General features: G+C 47.4%; 1 protein-coding gene across 1 annotated transcript in view; it reads left to right on the top strand.

The window, feature by feature from the left end:
- STK32B (serine/threonine kinase 32B) overlaps positions 1-26,137 on the top strand; it is a 375,736-nt gene that overhangs the window by 80,209 nt on the left and 269,390 nt on the right. The window contains exon 2 of the mRNA XM_057309658.1: positions 22,523-22,578. Within this exon, the coding sequence (XP_057165641.1) occupies positions 22,523-22,578 (56 nt within the window). The remainder of the gene's footprint in view (positions 1-22,522; positions 22,579-26,137) is intronic.

Genomic DNA, 26,137 nt, shown 5'->3' with positions numbered 1-26,137 from the left:
CACCACTCCCTTCATCCGAGCGTCTTTGAACCTGCTGTTCCTTCTGCTTGCAATAATCTCACACTCTCCCCAGTCCCACCCCTCCTGCCGTACTTCTGACATTGCCCAACTCCTGTGCACCCATCCAGTCCCAGTTTTGAATTCGCTTCCTCATAAGAGCCTTCCTTGCCCCCCAGGTCTATTCCTTCTCACGATATGTCTTCTTACAGCACTCACTTCTTCTCCAGATTACAGGTGAAATTCCTGTGTAGTGTCAGGCCTCCTGTTAGATTTTAGGCTCCTAGAAGGCAGGGATGATGTCTGTCTTATTTCTTCTCAGCACAGAGCACTGACAATGTTGGAGAAAAGCTCCCAGTAAATATGTATCAAATGAATAAATAAAAGATCTTTCTGACATTTTCCCACCAGAGAGCTTTTATTAAACGCAGATTTTCTTTCAAAAGAAAGCTCAAGTAGAGAGACATAGGACTTCCTTTTGTTCCATCCAGATCCTTTCAAAGAACTCCTTCCGGCTTCCCATAAAGAGACTTTAGTCTCTGGGAAGCCCATCTCCAGAACACGCTGTTCCTCCTACATCTGCCGGTGGCCGCTCGGGGCGACGTGCGGTGCTCTGATGGGGAGCAGCGCGGGCTCATTATTTCATGGGCTGGTGGCATGCTGAATGTCACAGGTTGGAGCTTGTCATTTGTTTGGGATTACTCAGCAGCCCCAGCTCTTCCTGCACCCCTGACCCCACGATAATGAACCCTGTCGGGGAGAGACCAGCTGTTCAGACAACTTTGTGAGTCCATAGTTTGCAAGAAACACATTCTGCAAGTGAGAGAGTAACTGGGGACGTTCCCTTGAGATGCTGTCATATGTTTTCAGAGATCATGGTGAAATTAGGACTTAATTTGGTTGGGAGCTCAGGGATTTGGGAAATTCGCATGGGCAGTTCTCTGTGAGTGTGTCATCACAAGCCGTCCTGTGTTGTTGGTAACCTTCACCCTGTTGCTCTGCCACCTGAATGGGAGACCCCTTCTCCGATTCCTCAGGGCTCTCCTGGTACCCCTGGGGCCTCTTGTGTTCATTTGCACACAATCATCCAGTTGAGCCAAACCCAGGTCCAATCCCTGGACCACCAGTCTTCTCAAACAGCCCCTGCCCTGAAAACAATCACAGTGGGGGAAAACGTGTGTAAGCTTGAAAGTTGTTGTCCTACCTTATTCTAGAAAAGATTAAGTTGGCTCAGCAGGTCCTTGAAGCCTAAGAGGATGGCACCAAAGAAAACATGAGTGAAGACAAAGCAAAACAAGGATGGGACAGAAATGACATCAGGGTCAGGCTTGACATGCGTACCTTAAAAGCCCCCATGTGCATTTCAGCTCCCTCACAGCCAATGGGAAAAGTGCAACTAGGACGGCTACCCAGTTCACAGGTCTTTACGGGGAAACCAGACGTGGAGCTGAGGAGAAGCACATGGACTCCCAGGCCTGAGGGGCAGCCCCTGGACCCATCATCAGGAGAGCTTGTGCTCGCTGTGGCGCGGTGGCTTTGCTGGTCATAGGACCTTCGCCAGGTCCTTTGACTCCCGGGAAATCAAGGACGAGCATCTCTGCGCTGCCCTCCTCCCAGGGCTGCCATGAAGGTCAGACAAGGGTGAAAACACTTTTGAACCAGAAAGAACTACACAAGCATGAGATGTTATTATCTATGAGAAATTGATGGCATTAATTAACCTCTTGGAGCTCCGGTTATCCTAACTGTAAAATCAGACCTAATGATAACTCATTGGGTTTTTGGAAGGATGAAAATTATCTGATTGATGGCAGGACCTCTCGAATTCTTAATTCTGTCCCTCCCCAGCTTTCTCTCATGAAGCAGGAGGGTCAGCCCCTCAGACTGAAGAGGTGAATGGACCCAAATCATCATGACATGGTTTCTGCTTGGAACATTTAATGATCTGTTAAACACTGTGCCCGCATGGGAGGCTCTGCACACTGACAATGCTGCACTCAACACGTGCACACACACCGTGCAATTTCCTGCATCACCCGTGAGCACGGACAGCTACGCGGGTGTGGGACCAGGGCTGTCCTACGGGCCTTCCCACTCACAGGGGCCCCATGCTGGGCTGAATGCTCTACCACTGTCTTGGAATATTTAATAACTTCTGAATGTTCACTTCACACCGAAATTTCACTTTACACCGAGCCCTGCAAGGTGGGTAGCTGGGCCTGCCTGCAAGAGTGGACGGCCAGCACGGCGTGTAAGGAAGAGACTGTTCGAGTTGGAGGCTCGGGTTCCTGAGCGGAGCAGGAAGGGGTGTCTTCCTCTGGTGTCTGAGTGTCTCTGCCTGCCGGAGGCCACCCCCCCCTCCCAGAGTTGAGGGCTTCCACCTGCTTCTGGAAAGAAGCAGGCACATGGTGAGACGTGTCCTTAGGCAGGGCCGGTGCTTGCTGAGTCTTTCACGTCTGCTATCTTCGTGGCTCCCCCTGGCCTCCCAGACACGCCCAGGGAGTGTGTTCTAACAGGGCCTCTGATCCTGTCATTGTTACTGGTGCCGCCATGTCTCTCGTGCCTGGTGCTGTGGGGCCTGGGCTTTCAGTTCAGCCTCTGGCGCTCATGGCCTGGGTGCAGGTCCTGGCCCTGCCCCTCGGCACCTCGGTCCCACAGGGCAAGGCTCTTGGCTCGTGCAGCTCTCAGCTTCCTCCTGTGAAGAGCAGAGAGAGGTGTGAGCTCCTTGCTGTGAAGGCTCCGAAGCAGGCCCGGCCCAGAGCCCTCTCGAATGTCAGGGAGATTCACGTTGCTACTGCATGCTGTACGTGACACCCCCTGTTGTGTTTGCCCCCAGCCCATCCACTTGCCGCAGGCAGCAAAAGGGATCCTCTGAAAACCTAAATCGGGTCACGTGCCAGGTCAAGTTGGGACTCTTAGATAGCTTCCCATTGTATTTAGATGCACTCCAAACTCTGACTAGTGGCTGGTCTGGCCCGCGTGAGGTAACCTTCCTGCCTCTTGGACCTCACCTCCTGCCTGCCCTTCCCAGCACTCTCTGCTCCAGAGACACACGCCTTTTTATCAGGTCCTCGGGACACCAAACTTGTGCCTGCTCTGGGCCTTTGCAATGGCTGTTCCCCGAGCTAAGTACGAATGTGCTTCCCTGTTCCCAGACAGCTGAGACTTCTTTCCCTCTAAGTCCTGTTACAGAGGCTGCCTGCTCCGAGAGGCCTGCCCTGGCCACCTGTGCAGAGTCATCTCCCCTGTGACTGGCTACCCGCCCCCCTGCCGTATCTCCTTTATGCAGCTTTTTGCCACTTGCAATTATCCTAGTTATTTGATTACTTCCTCCCAGACTTCTTGCTTAGAGGGTAGATTCCACAGTGGTGGAGGCCCGTCCTGTCCTGGCTGCTGCTCTTTGCCAGGCACCCAGCCTGTGTCTGCCTGTGTAAGTACTCGTGCGTGAATAACTAGGGTGACTTACAGATGCTTGGCCAGATGGCACATGGTCGCCTCTTCCTCCTCATGCTGTCTGGTCTCCACGGCCCTGTGCTTCTGTACCCTTCTCCGCATCATCACTTCCTCACCTCTGCCTTTTGGACATTCGGAGGCTTTGGGGACACTGGCTTTCTGAATTGCCTCCTCCACTCCCGCCCTGCCGTGGTTCTTTGATAGGACAGATGTACCGCATACCTGCGTGTGCTCTCTGCGTACGTCCGTGCTTTGCACATACAAGAATGGGACGATGTTGCCCCCAGAACCCCCAGAATTTCATGTCTGGGAGGGATTGCACGCTGCAGGTGTTCCTGAGGGCGGAGCCCTTCCACACCTGAGGCGGGCTCCCCAGTTTAGGAAGCTCCTCTGTGCCTGGTGTGTGAAGCCCCGGGGGCAGAGTGGAAATGAGAAGCTTGATGCCCTGTTCGCTGGGCGAGCTCATGGAAGGAGGGGAGCATGTCCACCCGCGGGGGCAGCAGGCCGATGTCATACCAGGCGGGGGTGTTTTCCATTTCCATGTAGACAAAGGAGGAAATCGTTTAGTCTTTTTCTTTGCAACTTTCTGAAAAGGAGCACTTTGGAGCTCTGCTCAACAGTGGGGAACAGAAGTCCAGAGAGCTCTCATTTCCTTTTTTTTTCCGCTCTCAAATATCGTCAGTTTTTTCCTCCCCGACTTCTGTTCTCAAGGTTTTATCTCCTTCCAAGAATCTGACACAACCCGGGCGGATGCTTAGCAATTTGTGTTACGGCTGTGTGATTCTGTTACAAAATGTTCCATTTTTAAAATAAATTAGATAAGGACATTTTCAGTTTTGAAAGAAGGCACTCAGCTTATAGCTGTGAGGAAGGAGCATCGTATATGAGCTAACCAAATTGCAAGGAACACATTTTTATAGTCTGAAAATAACGTAGTCACTTGAGCTACAAAAGTTGCTTTTTTTTTTTTTTGCACAGATTCCATTATTTGCTTAAAGTTTTAATGACATCTCCATCCTCCGCATGCATGTGTTTCAGGATCCCATCGTTTTATAAGCTTTACACGTAGACGCAGGACTCACATACACATAGACACCTGTTGAATGAACGCATGTCGTATTTAGGGATAATGTGTGAAATCCTGAGAATTTTTGACATTTCCTATCTGTCGGTAACAGAACAACGACTAAATGACTAGGGACAGTGATTGGGAACCTACCTGGCACTGTGCTTTGATCTGAGAGCTTTATGAATAGCATATAATTTAATCCTGTAACAAGCCATCATATAGCTGCCGTTACTATCCCCTGTGAGAGAGGAGGCGGAGGGTCACAAAACTAGGAAGGGAAGAGCTGGCTTCAAGTTCGGTGTTTGTAATCATGTCATTAGAACGATGATTAACGATAACAACAACCAGCGGTCATGGTGGGAATCGTAATAACGTCAAGAACAAAGGACAACGGCCGGCATACTTTCTAGAGCAGGTCTGATCAGTCAGGTAGAACACTGGATGTTTCCTGAAATTCATCTCTAAGTTTTATAGTGACTTTTGAAGGTTAGCAATACTGCTGATCTTATTTTGCAGGCATGGAAACAAAGCCCACAAAGGTTAAGGAAGCCCCAGGCCAAGCAATGTGGATGGAGGGGCTGGGGCTGGGTTTGGGCCAGCCTGCACCTGAGTCTGTGCTGGGTTGCCCCCTCGTGAGAGCTGAGGAGACTCCAGCCCCTGATAACAGGCAGGAGACAACCATCTGCTCAGGAAACGTCTCCTGGACACCATTGGTGGCCAGCCACGTTGAGGGGCCGGGGAAGCTGAGTAGTATAGACACAGGCTTGTCCATGCAGATCTCCTGGGCCAGTGGGGAGGCCAACAGGAGAAGGGAGAAGCATCCACAGAAATGTGGCTGCGTGGCCATGTGTTCTCTGTGACCATTCATTCATTCATTCATCGGTCCATTTACCAATGCGTCAGGGCCTGCTTTGTGCAGGCCCTGTTCTACCAGAGATGCCGAACACGTTCATGCCTGTGGCACTTGTCTCCGTGGACCCTTCTGTGGACTCTCCCCTGCTGGGATCTTGTATGAACTGAATTATGCATCCTCCCCCTCCAATTTGTATGTCAAAGCCCTAACCCCTAACGCGATTGGGAGGTGGGGTTTGGGAAGGTGATTAGGTGGAAAGCGGGTCATGAGGGTGGGGCCCCACGATGGGATTAGTGCCCTGGTAAGTCGAGGGAGAGAGGAGAGCTCTCTGTCTTCACCATGTGAGGGCACCGTGAGAAGAGAGTTGTCTTTGAATCAGGGAGCGAGCTCTCACCAAGAGCTGAGCCTGCTGGTGTCTCGATCCTGGATGTCCCGGCCTCCAGACCATGATAAATAAATGTCTGTTGTTTGTGCCCCCGGTCTGCGATATTTGTTATAGCTGCCCAAGCTAAGACAGGTCCCATGATATGCTCCCCGTTCCCTCCCACCTCTCTGAGCTCAGTTTCTCCTCTGGGGTTCCTGCTCTGTGTGCCTTCAGCTGTTGGCATCTTCCAGGTTCCATCCTCAACCCTTTGCTCTTGACTCAGCATGCCCCACCTGGGCCAGCTCGTTCATTTCAACCATGTTCCAGATCCCAGCCGCTTTCCAGGTGGGTCCTCCTGCCATTCTTTATCCCCACGGGAATCTCAAGATCAACATGCCAAGCCAGGCTCTCTTCTTTCCCCACAAATGGTCTTCTTTTCTCCCCCAGTCTTTATCTCCTCCGGAGCCTTTACTCTCTGTATCTCCCCCGCACTGGGGAGCCAGAAGTCATCTTGGATTGCACACCTCCTTCTCTCTGGCCACATCCAGTGTCCTCACTGATGTGTGTCCTGTGTCTTTCTCAGGTCTTCTCCTTTTCTCTCCCCCGTCCTGCTCCTGTTCAGGCTCTCCTACTCCCTTGTCTGGATACTGAATGTCTCCCTCTGCTCCTGGCCCTTCTTCCTTGGATCTGCACTGCGGTGGGCTTGGAAGATTATTGAATAGTTTCCCCTCTGTTAGCCTGGGTCCCTCATGATGCCTAGCCCCATGCTTTCCCAGCAGCAGCATCCACATCATCATCACTATTGTACTAGGCTGCTAGGACCACCATAACAAAGCACCATGGACTGGGGGCTTAAACAGCAGAAACTTACTGTCTCCTAGTCTTGGAGGCTGGAAGTCCAAGATCAAGGTGTAGGTAGGGCCGGTTCCCTCTGAGGCCCCTCTCCTTGGTGTGTAGATGGCTGTGTTCTCTCTGTGTCCCCACACAGTCATCCCTCTGTGCGTGTCTGTGCCTGTTCTCCTCCTCTTATAAGGACACCAGGCCTATTGGATTAGAGTCTACCCCAGTGACCTCATTTTAACTTAATTGTATGTCTAAGGCCCTGTCTCCAAACATGGTCATGTGATGTGCGGGGGGCTAGGCTTCAACACAGATTTTCAGGGAGCATGGTTCAGCCCATAATAATTACCATCATCATTGATCATGCCACTTTTGTTATCATCCTGTCATCTGCCCCATGACCATTTATTGATCACTTAGTACGAACTGGACTCTGGCCTAAACCTTTTCATGCACAGTCTCATTGATTTTACAACACACCCATGACCTACATTTTTCCAGGGATGGAGAAGAGAAGTGAGGCCAATCCCCCGTGTTGCCTACTCAAGAAAGTTGCTCTCTCATGCCCTGGTTCTGCCAAAATGTCATTATCTCCTCAGTCTGCAGGCCAGGGGAACCGCCATGCAGCCCATCAGCTTGCAAACCAGACCCATTTTTTCTGACTTATGTAATTTGGCTCTCTCACAGAGAAATCGTCCTGAACTTTTGACTATGTTTATGAGACGTCTGAATGAGCCAAATGTTTCACTGTGCTTGTCGAGAGATAGGATCTCTACCTTCTCCTCCAAGCAATCAGCATTTTCCTGGCCCTGAAGCCTCCTGATGCCATCCGAAGATGGTCCCTTCCCTGCCCCTTCCAAAGCCTCCTGAGTTCACCCCCATCGTGGTACTTCCATGGTGCTTGCTTACCCTCTTGACAGGGAGAGCATGGTGGCTAGGACTGACTTTGGTTTGTTTCTGGCCCAGAGCCTGGAATAGAACCAGATCTCCAAGAAGGTCAGGAAGGAAATACAGAATAAACAGAAGATCCTGTAAACCCAAAGGGACACCAGAGGCCACGGGTATTGAGTGTCGATGAGGCTTCTCATCTCATTATTGGGGTTTGTGTTAGGCTAATAAGGGATTAAGACTGTGCACATGTGTGCATGCCCATATGTGTCATGTGTGTGTGTTTCAGGGGACATCACTACTCTAGCAGTTCATGACAATGAAGTCATCATTAATTGACCTTGAGAAAGGCAGAATTTTACGATGGCCTCTTGACCTTCTTACGTACCCACCCCCTCACTTCCATGATTATGTCACTTTACCTTGTAAAAGAAGATTGTCAAGATGGACATGATCTAGTCACACGAGCCCTCTAAAAGCAGAGAGATTTCTCCGGAACCAGTCACTAAAAGGAAAGTTAAGAGAGATTTGGTGCATGAGAAGGATTTGATGCACTATTAGAAATCTCTAGATGCTCAGAGCCAGGAAAGAAACAAGGACCCTCATCCTTCAATCACAGGGAGCTGAATTTTGCAAGTCTGCCGCCAGGCCCCCTCCTCCTCCCCCAGACCTCACTGCAGGCCTGTGTCTTGTTCCTGTCCAGGCACATTGTCCAATGATCTGACCCCAGCCCTCTGCCAAAAGGCTCTTGCCTTGACTTAGGTGGAGGGCCGTTTTTTGGCCTGTGGATGTCCAGTTGCTCCATTTATTGAAAGGCCATTTTTCCTCCACGGAGTTGTTTTTGCACTTTTGTCAAAAATCAGTTGGGCATATCATGTGAATCTATTTCTGGGGTCTCTGTTCTGTCCCATTCATGCATATGCCTATCCTTCTTTCTATACCACCCAGTCTTTTTTTTTTTTAATGTTTTTTTTTATTATATTATGTTAGTCACCATACAGTACATCCCTGGTTTCTGATGTAAAGTTCCATGATTCATTAGTTGCGTATAACACCCAGTGCACCATGCAATACGTGCCCTCCTTACTACCCATCACCAGTCTATCCCATTCCCCCACCCCCCTCCCCTCTGAGGCCCTCAGTTTGTTTCTCAGAGTCCACAGTCTCTCATGCTTCATTCCCACTTCTGATTACCCCCCTTTCTTTATCCCTTTCTTCCCCTACTGATCTTCCTAGTTCTTATGTTCCATAGATGAGAGAAATCATATGATAATTGTCTTTCTCTGCTTGGCTTATTTCACTTAGCATTATCTCCTCCACTGCCGTCCATGTTGCAGCAAATGTTGAGAATTCGTTCTTTCTGATAGCTGAGTAATATTCCATTGTATATATGGACCACATCTTCTTAATCCAGTCATCTGTTGAAGGGCATCTCGGCTCCTTCCACGATTTAGCTATTGTGGACAATGCTGCTATGAACATTGGGGTGCATATGGCCCTTCTCTTCACTACGTCGTATCTTTTGGGGTAAATACCCAGTAGTGCAATGGCTGGGTCATAGGGTAGCTCGATTTTTAACTTTTTAAGGGACATGCACACTGTTTTCCAGAGTGGCTGTACCAACTTGCATTCCCACCAACAATGTAGGAGGGATCCCTTTTCTCCACATCCTCTCCAACAATTGTTGTTTCTTGCCTTGTCAATTTTTGCCATTCCAAACTGGCGTAAGGTGGTATCTTAGTGTGGTTTTGATTTGAATTTCCCTGATGGCTAATGGTTTTGAACACTTTTTCATGTGTCTGTTAGCCATTTGTATGTCATCATTGGAAAAGTGTCTGTTCGTATCTTCTGCCCATTTTATGATTTGTTTATTTGTTTCTCGTGTATTCAGTTTGAGAAGTTCTTTGTAAATCTTGGATACCAGTCTTTTATCTGTAGCATCATTTGCAAATCTTTCTCCCATTCCGTGGGCTGCCTCTTAGTTTTTTTGACTGTTTCCTTGGCTGTGCAGAAGCTTTTTATCGGATGAAGTCCCACAAGTTCATTTTATCTTTTGTTTCTCTTGCCTTTGGAGATGTGTCATGAAAAAGGTTGCTTTGGCCGATGTCGTAGAGGTTGCTGCCTATGTTCTCCTCTAGGATTTTGATGGATTCCTGTCTCACATCGAGGTCTTTCGTCCATTTGGAGTTTATCTTTGTGTATGGTGTGAGAGAGTGGTCAAGTTTCATTCTTTTGCATGTAGCTGTCCAGTTTTCCCAGCACCATTTATTGAAGAGACTGTCTTTTTTTCCACAGGATGTTTTTTCCTGCTGTATTAACGATTAGTTGCCCAAAGAGCCGAGGGTCCATTTCTGGGTTCTCTCTTCTGTTCCATTGATCTATGTGTCTGTTTTTGTGCCAGTACCATGCTGTCTTTGTGATCACAGCTTTGTAGTACAGCTCGAAATCCAGCATTGTGATGCCCCCAGCTTTGTTTTTCCTTTTCAACAGGTCCTTGGCGATTCGGGGCCTTTTCTGGTTCCATACAAATTTAAGGACTGTTTGTTCCAGTTCTTTGAAAAATGTCATCAGTATTTTGATCAGGATAGCATTGAAAGTGTAGATTGCTCTGGGTAGCATGGACATTTTAACTATGTTAATTCTTCCGATCCATGAGCATGGAATATTTTCCCATCTTTTTGTATCTTCCTCAATGTCTTTCAAGAGTGATTTATAGTTTCTAGAATATAGGTCCTTTACGTCTCTGGTTAAGTTAATTCCAAGGTAATGTATGGTTTTTGGTGCTATTGTAAATGGGATGGATTCCCTAATTTCTCTTTCTTCGGTCTCATTATTCGTGTATAGAAATGCAACTGATTTCTGAGCATTGATTTTGTATCCTGCCACATTACTGAATTGCTCTATAACTTCTAATAGTTTGGGCGTGGATTCTTTTGGGTTTTCCATATAGAGTATCATGTCATCTGCGAAGAGAGACATTTCGACTTCTTCTTTGCCGATTTGGATACCTTTTATCCCTTTTTGTTGTCTGATTGCTGTTGCAAGGACTTCTAGTACTATGTTGAATAATAGTGGCGAGAGTGGGCATCCTTGTTGTGTTCCTGATCTTAAGGGAAAGGCTTCCAGCTTTTCCCCATTGAGAATGATATTTGCTGTAGGCTTTTCATAGATGGTTTTTATGAGATTGAGGAATGTACCCTCTATCCCTACACTCTGAAGGGTTTTAATCAGGAAAGGATGCTGTATTTTGTCAAATGCTTTTTCTGCATCTATTGAGAGAATCATATGATTTTTGAATTTTTCTTTCTGGATAAAATCTAAGACACTGATAGATTTGCGAATGTTGAACCACCCTTGTATCCCAGGGATGAATCCCACTTGGTCATGATGGATAATCCTTTTAATGTACTGTTGGATTCTATAAGCCAGGATCTTGTTGAGGATTTTGGCGTCCATATTCATTAGGGAAATTGGTCTATAATTCTCCTTTTTGATGGGGTCTTTGCCTGGTTTGGGGATCAAGGTAATATTGGCCTCATAGAATGAGTTTGGTAGCTTTCCTTCTGTTTCTATTTTTTGAAATAGCTTTAGGAGAATAGGTATTATTTCTTCTTTGAATGTTTGGTAGAATTCCTCAGGAAAGCTGTCCGGCCTGGAGTTTTGTTATTTGGAAGGTTGTTTATCACTAACTCAATCTCTTCATAATTAATTGGCCTGTTTAAAAAATCGATTTCTTCCTGTTTCAGTCTTGGTAGTTTATAGGTTTCCAGGAAGGCCTCCATCTCTTCCAGTCTTGAGTTGTGTAGCTACGTAGTAGGTCTTAATATTGAATAGAGTGAGTCCTCCCCCTTGATTATTCTTTCTCAAGACTGTTTTAGCTATTCTATGGCTAAAATACCCCACTTCTCTTAGGTAGTCCTTGGGCCCTATATCTCTTTCCCTCCCTTCTTGTCTTTTTTCTTTTCTCCCTCCGTCCCGCTGTCCCTCTCAAATTCATTGTCAGTAATGTCATAGAGCAACTGCTCCAAAGCTAGGGGCTGACACCAGAGAGACTTCAGCTCCTTACTATGCAGGTTGGCTCTCTTGATTTCAGCTGGTCTGTCTCTCACTTATCTGGGGACTGGCTGGCTGTCACTCTGGGATGGCTTTACCCGGGAACTGCGCTGCTGGCATTGCCAGTATGTCACTGTCAGGAAAGAAGGTAGCCTGCCATGTCCCTCTGGTGGAGGAAGATAAGCCAGGGGGAAGCAGATGTACACAAGCACGTTCTCAAACCTCAGCTTGAATCAAGCCTGCTGACATCCCACTGGCTGAGTCAGTCCACATGCTATGGCTGAACGGGGAATCCGTGCGTGGGAAAGTATGCTTTATCTCCTGAGCAGAAGGTCACCTTGGACTTGGGTACAGGGAGGGGTGAAAAATTGGGGCAATTAATGTTGCCAGTCTACTACAGCCCCAAGCTCCTCCCTTTACTCTTGCCTTCTGGGAGCTGCCCTGGACCTGTTCCCTATCAGACCCTCCCACCAGGCCAACTTCACCTTTAAAGATTCAGCCCCAGGAGCTCGAAGTTTAAGGTCTTGGTGTGGTGAATACCCAGCATACACACTGAGGACCTTTAAAATTTCCAGGACCTCAAATATATGCCAGTGGAGATTGTTTGCTTATGTTTAATGAGAAGATAAATCAAAACATAATCATCTGAGTCCAAATACTGGCTTGTTTCTTCCTCCTGTCTGGCTAAGTTCCTTTCAGTGTTCATGATGAATAAAGCAGATAGGCAGAACCCGTTTCCAGAGCGCCTTTATCTTGGCATTGAGCAGGAGATTAGCAATACTATCACCTGTGCAAAAGAAGAGGCAACAGACATTTTCCTGACTATAGCTGCCACCTCCTTCCCGTTCTACTGATCAGTAGGTAAGTTGAAAAATACTAGTAGAATCTAAACCACGAATTAGGCCCCTAACCCTATACTGTTCTTTCCCTGAAAAGATCAGGCAATGGATACCTTTGTTTGCAGGAGAAATGGTCATGCTTTAAGTATTTGCAGAGCTCCTCTTGGGAGCCTTGCATGGAGAGTGAGCTTGGACCTAAGAGATAGATGATCTATTTGTATCTCTTCTTTCAAGTGATTTGTCCTAAGGTTGCACAGCTGGAAGTTAGTTTGAGAAGTGACCAAAGCCTGCGTTACCCAGAACTGGTTAGCTTTGATTCTACCCTACCAGGATGAAGAACCAGTTGACGCGGTGTTTCCAAAATATATTTTTGTTTCTATGATGCAGACAGATACAGGTGTGTACATACAGGTACACATGGATGTGGGCTCATTTGTTGGGTCAGCCAGCCAGCCAGCCAGCCATCATTTGTTGAACCTCTTCTCTGGGCCAGGTGCTGTCCTGGCCACCCTGGGTTGAATAGCATCTCTCCAAAATTCATGTCCCCCGGGAGCCTCAGAGTGTGACCATTTTAGGAAGTAGGGTCTTTGCAGATGTTATGAGTTAAGATGAGGTCATACTGGATTAGGGCCCTAATCCAATGATTAGGGTCCTTGTTAGAAGAGGAGAAGAAAGGTGGAGACAGACAGGGCAGGGAGAGGGCCATGTGACAGCAGAGCCCGAGACTGGACTAATACAGCCACAAGCCAAGAAGGATTGCTGATAGCCTCTGGAAGCTGGAGGAGGCAAGGAAGGATACTGCCCGAGAACATTAATCAGCACCTTGATTTCAGACTTCTGGTCTCCCTCCTGTGAGAGAGTGAATTTCTGTTGTTCTGAGCCCCCTGTTTGTGGCTGTTACGGCAGCCACAGCAAACTAAACCACAGGCTGTGGAGGAAGGAGATTGTCTTAGGTAGCCTTGCTTTCGAGGAATTGTTAGCCTCGCTGTTACTCTCCTCTCTCAAACACGTGTTTGACACTTTCCTTATCATGGATTCCACATTTCCACCAGCATCCAAATTAGCTTCTGTCTTGAGATTATTGCCATATGATGTTTTCCTGTATGAATTAGGCACGTGATTTCCTAAATGTTTATAGATACAGTGTTTACGCTGATAACAGTGCAGAGTGAGGGGGAAAAAAGGCCTTTTGGGCTTTATGAAACACATTTATCAACTAGAAAACAAAACCGTTTTTAATGAGGCTACAAGAAGTGTTTGCAGCTCAGTTCAGCAAGCATCGTTGTCTACTCCATGCTGGGGATATAAGCAGGAGCGTACGAGAAGTCTGTAGGCGCGACTGGTCCAGCTGTGGCTGTGGCTGTGGCCAGCCAGAGTGGACGCTGGCCAGGGGCTGGCTCCTTGTCTTCAGCTGAACATGAGTCCTGGGTGCAACCATGGCTGAGACCTACACCTTAGGGCAGAGGAGCCAGAGATGAGTGAGGGTGGCTGTGTGTAAAGGGAAATGGGCCCTTTGAAGTAATGCTTTTCCAACCTCTGCTGAGGCCTGATGCATCCTTGCCCTGAAGAAATGTCCAGTGATCTGGTGCATTAATCATCCCACTCATTTCTCTCCAGTCGCACCCTGGTCCTGCTGTTCTGAGAACTCATCCTGCTGATTCGTGCCCCTGGGTTCCTGCTTTGCTTGGACCCCTTCCTGAAATCCCTTACTGCTCCTTACCCCCTGCAGAACTCTTGTAATTCCTCAAACCCACATTCAGGGTCTTGTGCTTTTGAAAACTTTCCCGGACTGGGATGCCTAGGTGGCTCAGTCGGTTAAACATCTGCCTTTGGCTCAGGTCATGATCCTAGGGTCCTGGGACGGGGTCCCGCATCGGGCTCCCTGCTCAGCGGGGAGTCTGCTTCTCCCTCTCCCCCTGCTTGTGCTCTCTCTCTCACTTGCTCATTTTCTCTTTCAAATAAATAAATAAAATCTTTAAAAAAAAAAAAAGAAAGAAAGAAAAAACTTTCTCAGACGGTCCCTGCAGCATGGAGCGCATCCCCCCCGGGACCTGGTATCTAACCCTGCTATTCTCGAGCACCTGTGTCCATGTCTGCGGGACCTGGCTGTGTCCCCTGCTGGGCTGTGAGCTCTTTGTGAGCCCAGCCTGTCACCTCCGAAGTCCCGGCTCCCGTCAGGACCCACATACCGTAGACGTAGGAGACGTGAGAACAGACCTGAGTCTAGTGATGAGAATGTCCCTGACCCTGTTTCCCACGTACGGACTGGCCGGACCGACACCTCTGTGCACTTGCTTCTCCCTTCCCTGGGCTGCTGACTGACCACCCACTCCATCTGTTTTTTTTTGTTTTGTTTGTTTTAGTAGACTTTTTAAAAAAGCAGTTCAAGGTCCACAGGAAAATTGAAGGGAAGGCACAGACCTTCTCCCCTGCCCCCGGCTCTCACGCATGCGGCTGCTCCCCGTTATCCACTCCCCGCCAGAGTGGGGCGTTTGCGTAAGCTGATGAACTACACTGACGCACCGGCACCCAGAGTGCGTAGGTTACGTTCAGGTTCCCTCTCGGTGCGAGCATCCGGGGAGTTGGACGAACGTATGACAGGTATCCCCCACTAGGGCGTCCTGCAGAGTATCGTTACTGCCCTAGGAATCCTCCGTGCCCACTGCATCTCTCAGGGAAACTTGCTTGTAGCAGGACTGACACAACGGCTGGGAGCCGTGTCCTTCATTACCATCGTGTGGCAGTTTGTCCCTCTGGGTTCACACCTAAATTTGGATCTTTCCAAACAGCTTCAATAAACATCCCCAGACCAGTTTTCTTTCCCCTACTCAGAGCCCTCCAGCACTTTCTCATCGTGTTTAGAAAACCTCCCAAAGCCCTTACCCCAGCCCCCAGTGACCAGCTCCCCCACTTTCTCTTCTCCCCAAGCTGCAGTCCGGCCAGCCTTGCCTGCCCACTGTGCCCGGGGACCATCATGCACGTTCCTGCCAAGGGCCTTTGCACATGCTTTTCCCTCTGCCTCCGGTAACCCTCCCCTGGATATCTTTGTGGCGTGTTCTCCCACCTTCTTCACAGCTCGGCTCAATCGTCCTCTCCTTAGAGAGTCCTGCTCTGGCCATCCTGTCTGAAATAGTGGCTTCTCTCCCAAAGTAGTCCCTGTCTGTTCCTCTACCTGGTGGGGTTGGCAGAATAACAGTCCCCCAGAGATGTCCACGTCTTAATCCTGGAACCTGTGTATATAGTACATTACAGGGCGGAAGGAACTTTGGAGGTGTGATTAAAGTAAGGACCCTGAGGAGGGGAGGTTATCGGGATTGTCTGTGTGGGCACAATGAAATCACAAGCAGCCTTATGAGGGAAGAACGGAGGTGGGGGTCAGAGAAGGAGACACAGCCATGGAAGCATCGGTTGGAGTGATGTGGGGCAATCGGCCAAGGAATGCAGCTTCTAGAAGCTGGAGAAGCCAAGGAACCAGTGATTGCCTAGAGCCTCAGGAGGACCTCAGCCCTGGTGACACCTTGCTTTTAGCGCAGTGAGGGCTGTGTTGGGCTTCTGACCTCTGGGCCTGTAAGATCGTAAATTTGTGTGATTTCAGCCACTTCCTTTGTGGTAATTTGTTACGGTAGCACGAGGACACGAACACACATGGATTTGTTTCTCTTCGTAGAATTTACCACCGAGTTATGCATTAATGGGTTATTTGCCTTGTGCCCCAAAAGGTCAGCTCCAGGATGGAGGGTCATTTTGTCTTCTGTTTGCTGCTGGTCCCCAGGACCTGGAACAGGGCCAGGCACACAGCAGACACGCATTCAACAAGTATGAGTCCCTCAGTAGGTCTTATTTTTTCACCCAATAAATATTTGTTGAATCAGTGATTAATAGAAGCGTTCCATGGTGATGCCTGACGACGCTGGGTCACCCCTCCTTTGTGTGTGGAGGTCAGTAATTCCTGTAAAGAAGGTGACCCCGGGTCCCAGTCCCTGATGAGTCCCCTTCCTGTTCTCCCGCCTCACTCTCCAGTTCACTCCTGCGTGTACTCAGGTGTCTCGAGAGTGCGTAGTCTCTGTTACTTCCCAGGCACCTGGGATTCAAGGAGGCCCAGGGCTCAGCTCCATCCTCAAGGAGTCACCCGGATACCCACATTACCTCTGCTAATGACAGACAAAACCAAAGCGAAATGATCGCTGCCGTTCTGTGCTATTTACAGAATAGCCTTACTTTGAGAAAAATCCAACCAGATGAGCCTTACTCCATTTTAAGGATGCACAAACAGAGATTCTAAGATACTAAGTGGCCAGGCCAAAGGTCCACAGCTGGAGCAGGGGTTTGGATCAGTACCCTTCGGGGCACTCAAGGGTTTGGTCTGCTACTCTTCTGAGTGGCTTCTGTTTGCTGAGTCAGCCTTTTGCTTTGTCATTGCCTATGGCCCTGACCCTGACTTGGGGAGGTAGGCCTCACTATCCCCATTTTACTGATGGGAAAATCAAGGCTTGGGAAAGTTCATTTATTTCCTCAGGTCCACAGTGACTGAAATGGTGAAGCTGGGTTTAAAGCTAGCCGAGTGAGGCACCAAACCCTCCCTTCCACCTCTGCCCCTTCCCATCTCCCCCGTCTGTTAAGTCTTTTCCTGCTGCCATCCCGTGGCCAAAAGCTCAGGTGCTTACCGAATCAGGCAGGAAATAGAGATGCGGGAACTGGGCTGGCACGGACACTGGTGAATCATGAAACTGTTGTCCTATTGTCAAGGGGCATCATAGGGCCAGTTTGGGCAGATCTTCAAATTATTGAAATGATGTTGGAAATCAGCATTTTTGGGTGGAGTTTCCCACACAGGCATGGCCAGCCCATGCGCGATCTGGGTGCGTGACACTGGTGGTACAAGGAAGGAGCTTCCAGGTTAGCTTCTCAGGGAGGCGAGAAAGGGGCCATTTGCTTGCTTTCTTTGCCTGGTGCGTGCAGTACTCAAATGCGTATATTTTTATGGGATGTTGATTGGGGGTTACCTTCCATTAGAGATTGTTTGAAAGAGTTATTAGCTATCTTGAAAATTCACACTTGCCTCTGAATAAACTGCTTCCTGAAGATAGCACATTGAAAGAATGCTATGAATTTCCTTAGAAATAATTGGTCTGATGGAAATGAGAAGAGCCCACAGGCTTGAAAGGCAGAACCACCAGATTTCCCCAGTGTGATAATCACCATCAACAACCAACGGGTACTGATACAGTTCCAGCTTTTATCACCCCTGTGATGCTTGGTCATGATTTAATGAGACTAGCGTTGTATCGTCAAGGTGAAAAATGGGGACAAGCCTCTCATGCAGAATATTCATGATGCTAATGCCTACTCTTTGTAGCCTTGACTTCAAGGCCAGCCCCGTTCTAAATATTTTACCTGGATGGATTCGTTGCATGTGCACAGCCACTGCAGGTAAGCATTTTAGTACACCCATTTTATAAGTGAAGAGACAGGCACAGAGAGGTTAAGTGACTTCCCCAAGGTCACCCAGCTCGTCAGCGGTGGAGTCAGACTTCATACCCAGGCAGCCTGGCCCCTGTGTTTATACCCCCAAACACCTTTCTTCTTCTGCCTTTTAGCAAAATTATGATGAGGCTGGAAATCCAACAATAAAATAGTTGGCATTTACTAAATCCCTATGTAGCTGGCTTTGTGTGTCAGAAAGGAATGCTTCCAGCTTCCAGTAAATAGCAAACTTGACCCACAGTGGTTTGAACAAATAAGATTTGTGTGTGTGTGTGTGTGTATAATACAATAAGTCCAGAGGTAAGTGGTTCCTGCTATGGCTTCAGAGGCTCGACAATAGGGAGTGGTTTCTCTGCACCTGTCTTGGTCCATTGCCTCATAGTCACAATATGGCTGCTATAGCTCCTGACATCATATCCATATCCATTGTAGGAAGAGGCAGGAGGATTGAAGAGCCACTCTACCTGGAAGTGTCCCTTTTCATCAGAAAAAAAAATGCTTTCCCAGAAATACCTCCATAATCCTCTACTGAGATCTTATTGACTAGGCTTGTGTCACAGGGTCACTGCCAGCTGCTCAAGTGTCTGGGAAAGTGGGGTGTGCAGTTGTCCCCTGGACTATCAGTATTACCTGGAAACTTATTAGGGATGCAAATTCTCTGGCCCCTCTGCAGAAACTCAGGAGTGGGGCTGTGATCTGTCTGAAGAAGCCTCCCGGGATCCCGACCAACACCACTGGATTAGACTTACTGCCTGGGGCTGGCCACCCTGGTCTCTAGACAGACCTGAGGCTTCCTAATCCAGAAAGCAGGGAGAGTTGAGCCTTGCTGGGCAAACGAGTTATTTAATGTCCCGTGTGTCATTTCCTTGCCCCTGTGACAGTCCTCTGGGTGGATGCCACTTCTCTCTTGTTTGGGTGAGGTCACTGGCATGGTGTGCCCCTTGTTTCTACCTTCACAGCACACTTGTCACAGTGTCACCCTTGGCAGCTCCCTCTGTGTCTTGTCACTATCAGTGCTAAGACCAGGCAAGTCCCAGGCAAATCAGGATAAGATGGTCACCCTAAGAAACTCTCGTCAACCCCCCATGTCCCCCAGCCAAGTCCCCTTGCTCTGGGCCAACAACCCTATGTGATGATACAATTTCAAAGTCCGTCTTTGGCTTGGCACTGTCACTGAAGCCGTTTCAAACTGCTTATCAGCCGACTGGAAACCCTCCACTTATTCGAAGTGTATTCATGTGGGCACTATTTATGTAAGTAGCAGTATACCAGGCCTCAGGGAGATGCCAAGTAAATGGAAAGCACAGGCCATATGCTCAGTCATTTCAATCCCATCTAGTCCAATAAGCAAATAAACATTAAATAACTACCTATTTGTCTCATATATTATGTTAGAAGCCCACAAGGAAGACACATTTTTGCAGGGGATATGGATGAGTGAGATTATTTACAGCATTGTAATACTAATTGTTAAAATAACAACAGGTTTTGGCATTTGACAATGCTGGGTAATTAATACCTCTCTCCAGTTAAGAAACAAGACAAAAGTGGGGGGCATTGGAGAACCACACGTTACCTGGGGTTGAGGGGTGCAGCCCAGGAGGGCACCAGCAAGGGGCTTCCCAATGCTGAATCCCAGAATTAGCCAGACTCCCCCCGCTGTTCATGGCAGCTCTGAACCCTGCAGACCCCTGCGCATGGCGGCTGGCCCTAAGAAGCTTCTGGCAAGAAGGGTCAGAGGAAAACCTTGCTCCCTGAAGACAGACAGTTTGAGGAGAGAGACCAAAACAAGCAGAAATACATTTAGCAGTTCCTTGTCCAGCTCACCACTCAGAGAGCTCACACCACCTTTGACGGGGCAAGAGGCCATGGATGTTCAGGGAAGTAGCCCTCCTCGGAGACATCAGATGAGAGGGAGGACTGCTCCTCGTCCCCAGCACAAAGAACGAGGGCTTTTTGAGAGGTTGCGTTGTATCAGGCACTATTCTACACTTTGTGGAAGGCAGGCACTGATGCTCCCACTTTACAGGTGGGATAAGTGAGGCACACGGAGGCCCAGTGACTCACCCAAGGCTGTGGCAGAGCTGGGTTATAGAGCTAAGCAGTCTGACTCCAGCTGGGTTCTCCTGATGGGTGGCCAGATGTCTACAGGCGGTCCGGAGATGGCATGAAGGAGAAGGGGATGCATTGGGAGGGAGGAAAGCCTTCATGAGAGAGCATGTGAGCCATGTGTCCGAGGCCAGGCAGGAGTTGCGGTGTTGAGGAATGGCTTTCCGGGCCCGTGAAACCACGGCCCAGAGACATGGCCTCCCGACACTGCAGGGAGCCTTCGGGGAGACAGAGACGTTTGCTGCTGAGTGGGGGGGGGGGGGGGCGGCTGGCAGATGCCAGCAGTGATGACTGCCCTGGGGGGCCTTGGGGCTCACGAGAGGATCTGCACAATTTCCTAGCTGGGCACATGGCAAATGCAGTCCAGGCACCTTGTTTTTCTCTTCTCCTTTGACTTTTGGTGGGTGGGCAAGAGGTGAAAGCCCGAAATTTCTTTTCCTGGCAAGTTCTACGCAAAAGAAACCAAAATAGGTCAAAGAACGAAGGTTTTGCTGAGTTAACCATTAACGTCGTCTCTCTGTTCTAAGCACGTGAGGCGTTCGATGGCGCACCGGCTTCTGACTTGGCTCTGTAGGGACACAATTCAGCGTAATTGTCCTTCTTCACGTACGTTTAATACACAGGGAACTAATTGTGTTCATTCACTCCCGCACATCCTCGCCCCCATAATGTAGTGAACTAATCAATTCACTTCATCTTTTGTAAACGACATGTCTCTCCTAGTTATTGGGAACTGGCTGTAATTCAATCTAATTAAAAAATATTTACTGAGCACTCATTATGGACCAGCAGTTGTGCTTGGCACTGTGAATGTGGGCATCTGGTTTCAGTCGGCCCTTTAGTTGGTGCATAGCTGTTGAATACTCGCCGTGTACTAACACCGTGCTAGGTGCTGGGGATGCAGGAGGAACAAACATGTCCTTTGACTTCAGGGAGCTTAGCGTCTAGTGGGGAAAAACTGATTTAAATCAAATCCATGTACAATAATACAGAACGATGTATTTTGGAGGGAAGTCCCACAGCCCTGGGAGAGCGTAGCAGGGGAGCAGACTCGTCGGGAGGGTGAGCTCAGTTCTTTTCTGGATGCAGAAGGGTGAAGAGGAAGCAGAGTTTGCAAGTGTACAGCCAGGAGAAGAGCCTTAAAGGCGCGGAGAATGACTGTTCTAGGCACAGAAAAGAAGCTTGTGTGTCTGGAGCTCAGTGGGTGCGGGGAGCGTGGTGGGTCGTGCCACAGAAGTGGCAGGGGTCTGATGTGTATGGATTTGCTTTTCTGGAAAGCAATGAGGGGGCATCGAGGGGGTGGGAGTAGAGGACGAACAAGACCCCTTGCCTGCCACCAGCACACATCCCAGGGTGGGAGGGTCAAGAGAGGATGGAGGACTGGACCACAGGGTGGCTACCGGGGGACAGATGGGAGAGATAGCCAAGAGGTACAGTGGACCTAACCCGGTGAAGGGCTAACTAAGGGGTTGAGTGAGAGAGGGGTGTCGGATGAGGCTTTGAGTGCACGAGGTCAAATGCACGATGAAGTACTCCTCCTACGCTCCATTTGGACCTGTTGGGTTCAAGGTGGCTTTGAAGCCTTCAAGAGTTGTTGTGGGGCAGGCATCAATCAGTACATACAGGCCGGAGGCTAGAGAAGAGGTTCCTTGGAGAGTCATTGGCCATTAGGTGGTCGCTGAAGCCTTTAGAGCCAGCAAGGAAAGGAAGGTGGTAGACGGAGGCTTGACGGACTTTAGTTTTCAGTGGCTGGGAGGACGAAGCTGAGTGTGTACAAAGCATGAGCTGAAGCATGAACTGGCTTCCATAGAAGCCAAGCAGGTGCTTCAGAAAGGGCAGAGTGACCAAATACGAGGAGGACAGAAAGGTGTCCATTGGATTTAGTGGCATGGCCATGTGTTGTTGGTCTGTGTGCTGTAGGGATGGGGCAAAAACCAAACCAGGGTAAGTCAGTAAGTAGAAATAGCAAGAATGGGGAGACCTATGAAGAAGGGGGGGCATGAGACAGGGCGATACCAGGATGAGACTGAGGAATCATCATCTCCATTCTCCACTAGCTCACAATCGCAAAGCCAGACAGATGTCCAAGCAGGAAAGACCCACGATATGGTCGTGGCATTTGAGGGTTCAGATACCATAAAGGAGGCGGAACTAACACCTTGGACACTGGACAGGTGAGCTGAGTGTGTAAGATCCGAGTGTATAAGATAAGAATGCCAGGTGGACAAGACGAGAATCAGAGGTAGGAAAAAGTCATCCTGGCAAAGGGAACATCAGCAAATTACCAAGAATTTGGTAATCCAAGTGTCCAGATTTTTCTCTGTGAGCTCTTCCCCTGGGCTTATAAGATGTCTCTCATCCCGTATACCCACTGGGGAGCTGCTGAGCGGGGGGGATAAAATGTGGTAAGAAGTATCCCTTCCGTGGTGGAGTGCTGCCATGGCAGATGTAATGCAATTGAAGCCAGAAGCCCATCTGGAACACGGGGAGGTATGTAGGAAGGACTTTCAGGAACCCGTGCAAGGTTTGGCAAATCTGATGTGTTTCTTTCTTTCCCTCGTTTTCTTTTGCAGTCAACTTTGACCATTTTCAGATTCTGCGGGCCATTGGCAAAGGGAGTTTTGGAAAGGTAAGGATGACGGATTTTTAAACATTTCATTAACAAAATATGAAAGTCCCAACCCCTAGGGTCATGGGCCTGTGCATGTCTGTGTGTCTGATTCTGTGTTGGTTGCCGGGCACTGGGAATTTCCTGTTTGACAGAAGATTTCAGTTTGCCAAATTTGAAATGCGAAAGAAAGTCTGGATAGTTTCCTTTGGATCCGCTGTAATTTCATTTGGAAAATTAAGTTACCACGGCAGCCCTGGGTTCGGTGGATTACGATGGTAATTACTTCAAGATTGCTTATGCTGTTTCTTCCTGGAGGATCCAAATGAGGAAAGTGGAAAAACAAAAGCCACAAATTTAGGAGATGGCCAACATCAACTCTTTCCTGCAGCGTAAGCATTTTATAAAGAATTTTTATTGTGGAAAGAATCCTTGACATGAGATCTACCCTCTTAACATTTTTAAGTGCAATATATTATTGTTGACTGTGGGTACAATGTTGAGCAGCAGAACCCTGGAGCTTATGCAATATCTTGCATAGCTGAAACTTTATGCCCCTTGGTTAGTAAGTCCCCATTTCCCCAGCCCCTCAGTCCCTGGCAACCCCATTCCTTTCTTTGATTCTAGGACTTTGATATTTACGACTTTTTAGATACTTAGTATTTGTAGAAGCCTGCGGTATTTGTCTTTCTGTGACTGGCGTATTTCACTTAGCATGGCTTCCTCAAGATTCACCCATGTTGTATTACAGAATTTGTGTTGTAAAATTTCTTTCTCTTTTAAAGACTGAATAATACTCCATTGTACCTATATGCCACATTTTTTTAATAATAATTTTTTATTATGTTATGTTAGTCACCATACAGTACATCCTTAGTTTTTGATGTAGTGTTCCATGATTCATTATTTGCGTATAACACCCAGCGCACCATGCAATATATGCCCTCCTTAGTACCCATCATGGGCCTATCCCAATCCCCCACTCCCCTCCCCTCTGAAGCCCTTAGTTTGTTTCCCAGAGTCCACATTTTTAAAATTCATTCATCTGTTGTTGATGGACGTTTACATTGTTACCACATCTTGGCTATTTGTGACTAGTGCTACAATGAATACAGGAGTGTAGTTATCTCTTCCGGATCCTGATTTCAATTATTTTGGGTAAATATCTAGAAGTGAGATTGCTGAATCATATGGTAGTTCTAGTTTTAATTTTTTGAGGAAGCTCCATGCTGTTTTCCATTGTGGCTGAGCTGTATTACATTCCCACCATAGAAATATTACATATTACATTCCGATAGAAACAAAGAGTGTGCAAGGGCTCTAATTTCTCCACATCCTTGCCAACATTTGCTGTCTTTTGTTTTGTTGTTGTTTTGTTTTGTTTTGTTTTTTGATAGTGGCCATCTTAGGTGATATTGTGTGTGTGTGTTTTTTAAGATGTATTTATTTATTTGAGAGGGAGAGAGGGAGAGGGAGAGGGAGAGGGAGAGGGAGGGAGGGAGAGGGAGAGAGAGAGAGAGAGAGAGAGAGAGAGAGGGAATGATGGGAGGGGCAGAGGGAGAGGGAGAGAGAATCCCAAGCAGACTCTGCACCAAGTGCAAAGCCAGACATGGGGTCCCTCCCACAACCCCGAGATTAGGACATGAGCCAAAACCAAGAGTCAGAAGCTTAACTGACTATGCCACCCAGGTGCCCCTTATTGTAGTTTTGATTTGCATTTCCCTGATGATTAGTTCTGTTCAGCATGTTTTAACATACCTGTGAGCCATTTGTACATCTTTGGAGAAACATCTGTAAATCCATAGCCCATCTTAAAATCAAGTTCTTAGTTTCTTAATTTTTTTAAACTATTGAATTGAAGAAGCTCCTTACATATTTTGGAGATGAACCACTTATCAGATATAAGGCCTCTGAATATTTTCTCCCATGCTGTAGGTTGTCTTTGCATTCTGTTGACTATTTCCTTTGCTGTGCAGAAGCTTTTTAGTTTGGTGTACTTGTTTATTTTTGTTACTTGTGTTTTTGATGTCATATCCATGCAATCATTGCTAAGACCAGAGTCATGAAGCTTTTTTAAAAATGTTTTCTTCTAGGAGGTTTGTAGTTTCAAGCCTTAACATTTAAATCTTTAACCCATTTTGAGTTGACTTCTGCATGTGGTATGAGATCAGGGTGCAAGTTCGTTTGTCTCCATGTGGATATCCAGTTTTCCAGCACCATTTGTTGGAGAGACTGCATTTCCCCCTGTGTATTCTTGGTACCCTGCTCAAAGATCAGTTGACCATATATGCATGGATTTTTTTTCTGGGATCCGTTTTCTGTTCCATTGGTCTCTGTGTCTGTCTTTATGTCAGCCCCATGCTGTTCTGATGGCTGTAACTTTGTAATATAATTTGAAATCAGTAAGTGTGATGTCACCAGCTTTGCTTTTGCCCAAGACTGATTCAACTGTTTGTGGTCTTTTGTGGTTCCATACAAATCATAATTGTTTTTTCTATTTCTGTAAAAAAAAAAATGCCATTGGGATTTTGATGGGGGTTGCATTGAATCTGTAAATTGCTTTGGATAGTATGGACATTTTGATAATAGCAAGTCTTCCAGTCCGTGAAATGGGTGCCTTCTATTTGTTTGTGTCTTAATTTCTTCTGTCAATGTTTTATTATTTTCTATATACCAGTCTTTCACTTTATTAGCTAAATTTATTTCTAAGTGTTTATTCTTTGTGATGCGATTGTAAATAGGATAGTTTCCCTAATTTCATGTTCAGCTAATTCATTATTAGTGTATGGAGACAACTGATTTTTGTATGTTGATTTTGTGTCCTGCAACTTTACTGAATTCACTAGTTCTATTTTCTCTGTGGCATCTTTAGGATTTTTTATACATTGGATCATGTCAACTGCAAACAGAGATGATTTTACTTCTTCCTTTCCGATTTGGATGCCTTTTATTTTGTTTTCAACTAAATATTCTGGCTTGGACTTCCAGTACGGTGTTGAGCAGAAGTGGCGATAGTGGGCATCCTTGCGTTGCTCCTGATCTTAGAGGAAACTCAGTTTTTCACCATAATGTTAATTGTAGGCTTTTCATATATGGCGTCTGTTGTGTTGCGGTGGTTCCCTTCTATTCCTACTCTGTTGAGGACTTTTATCAAGGAAGTGTGCTTACTTTGTCAAATGCTTTTTCTGCTTCTATTCAGACAATCATGGGATTTTATCTTTTCTTTTGTTACTGTGGGATATCACGTGAATCGATTTCCATATGTCGAACCATCCTTATACCCCAGGGATAAATTGCGTTTGCTCATGGTGTGTGATCCCCCGAAGTGCTATTGATTCGATTTGCTAGTGGTTTGTTGACGAGTTTTGCACCCAGTACATCGGATAGATTGGCCTGGAGTTTGTTTTCTTGTGTCTGTCTTTGCCTGGCTTTGGTAACAGGGTCATGCCAGGCCTGTAACATGAGTGGACGTGTTCCCTCCTCTTCAGTTTTGGGAAGAGTTTGACAAAATTGGCATTAAATCTTCTTGAAATGTTTGGTAAAATTCAACAGTGAATCCAACTGTCTTGGGCTTTTCTTT

The sequence above is a fragment of the Ursus arctos genome, unplaced genomic scaffold (assembly GCF_023065955.2).
Source record: "Ursus arctos isolate Adak ecotype North America unplaced genomic scaffold, UrsArc2.0 scaffold_9, whole genome shotgun sequence".
Lineage (NCBI taxonomy): Eukaryota > Metazoa > Chordata > Mammalia > Carnivora > Ursidae > Ursus > Ursus arctos.
Note: the sequence above shows the minus strand (reverse complement) of the source record. Positions and strands in the feature narration are given on the sequence as shown.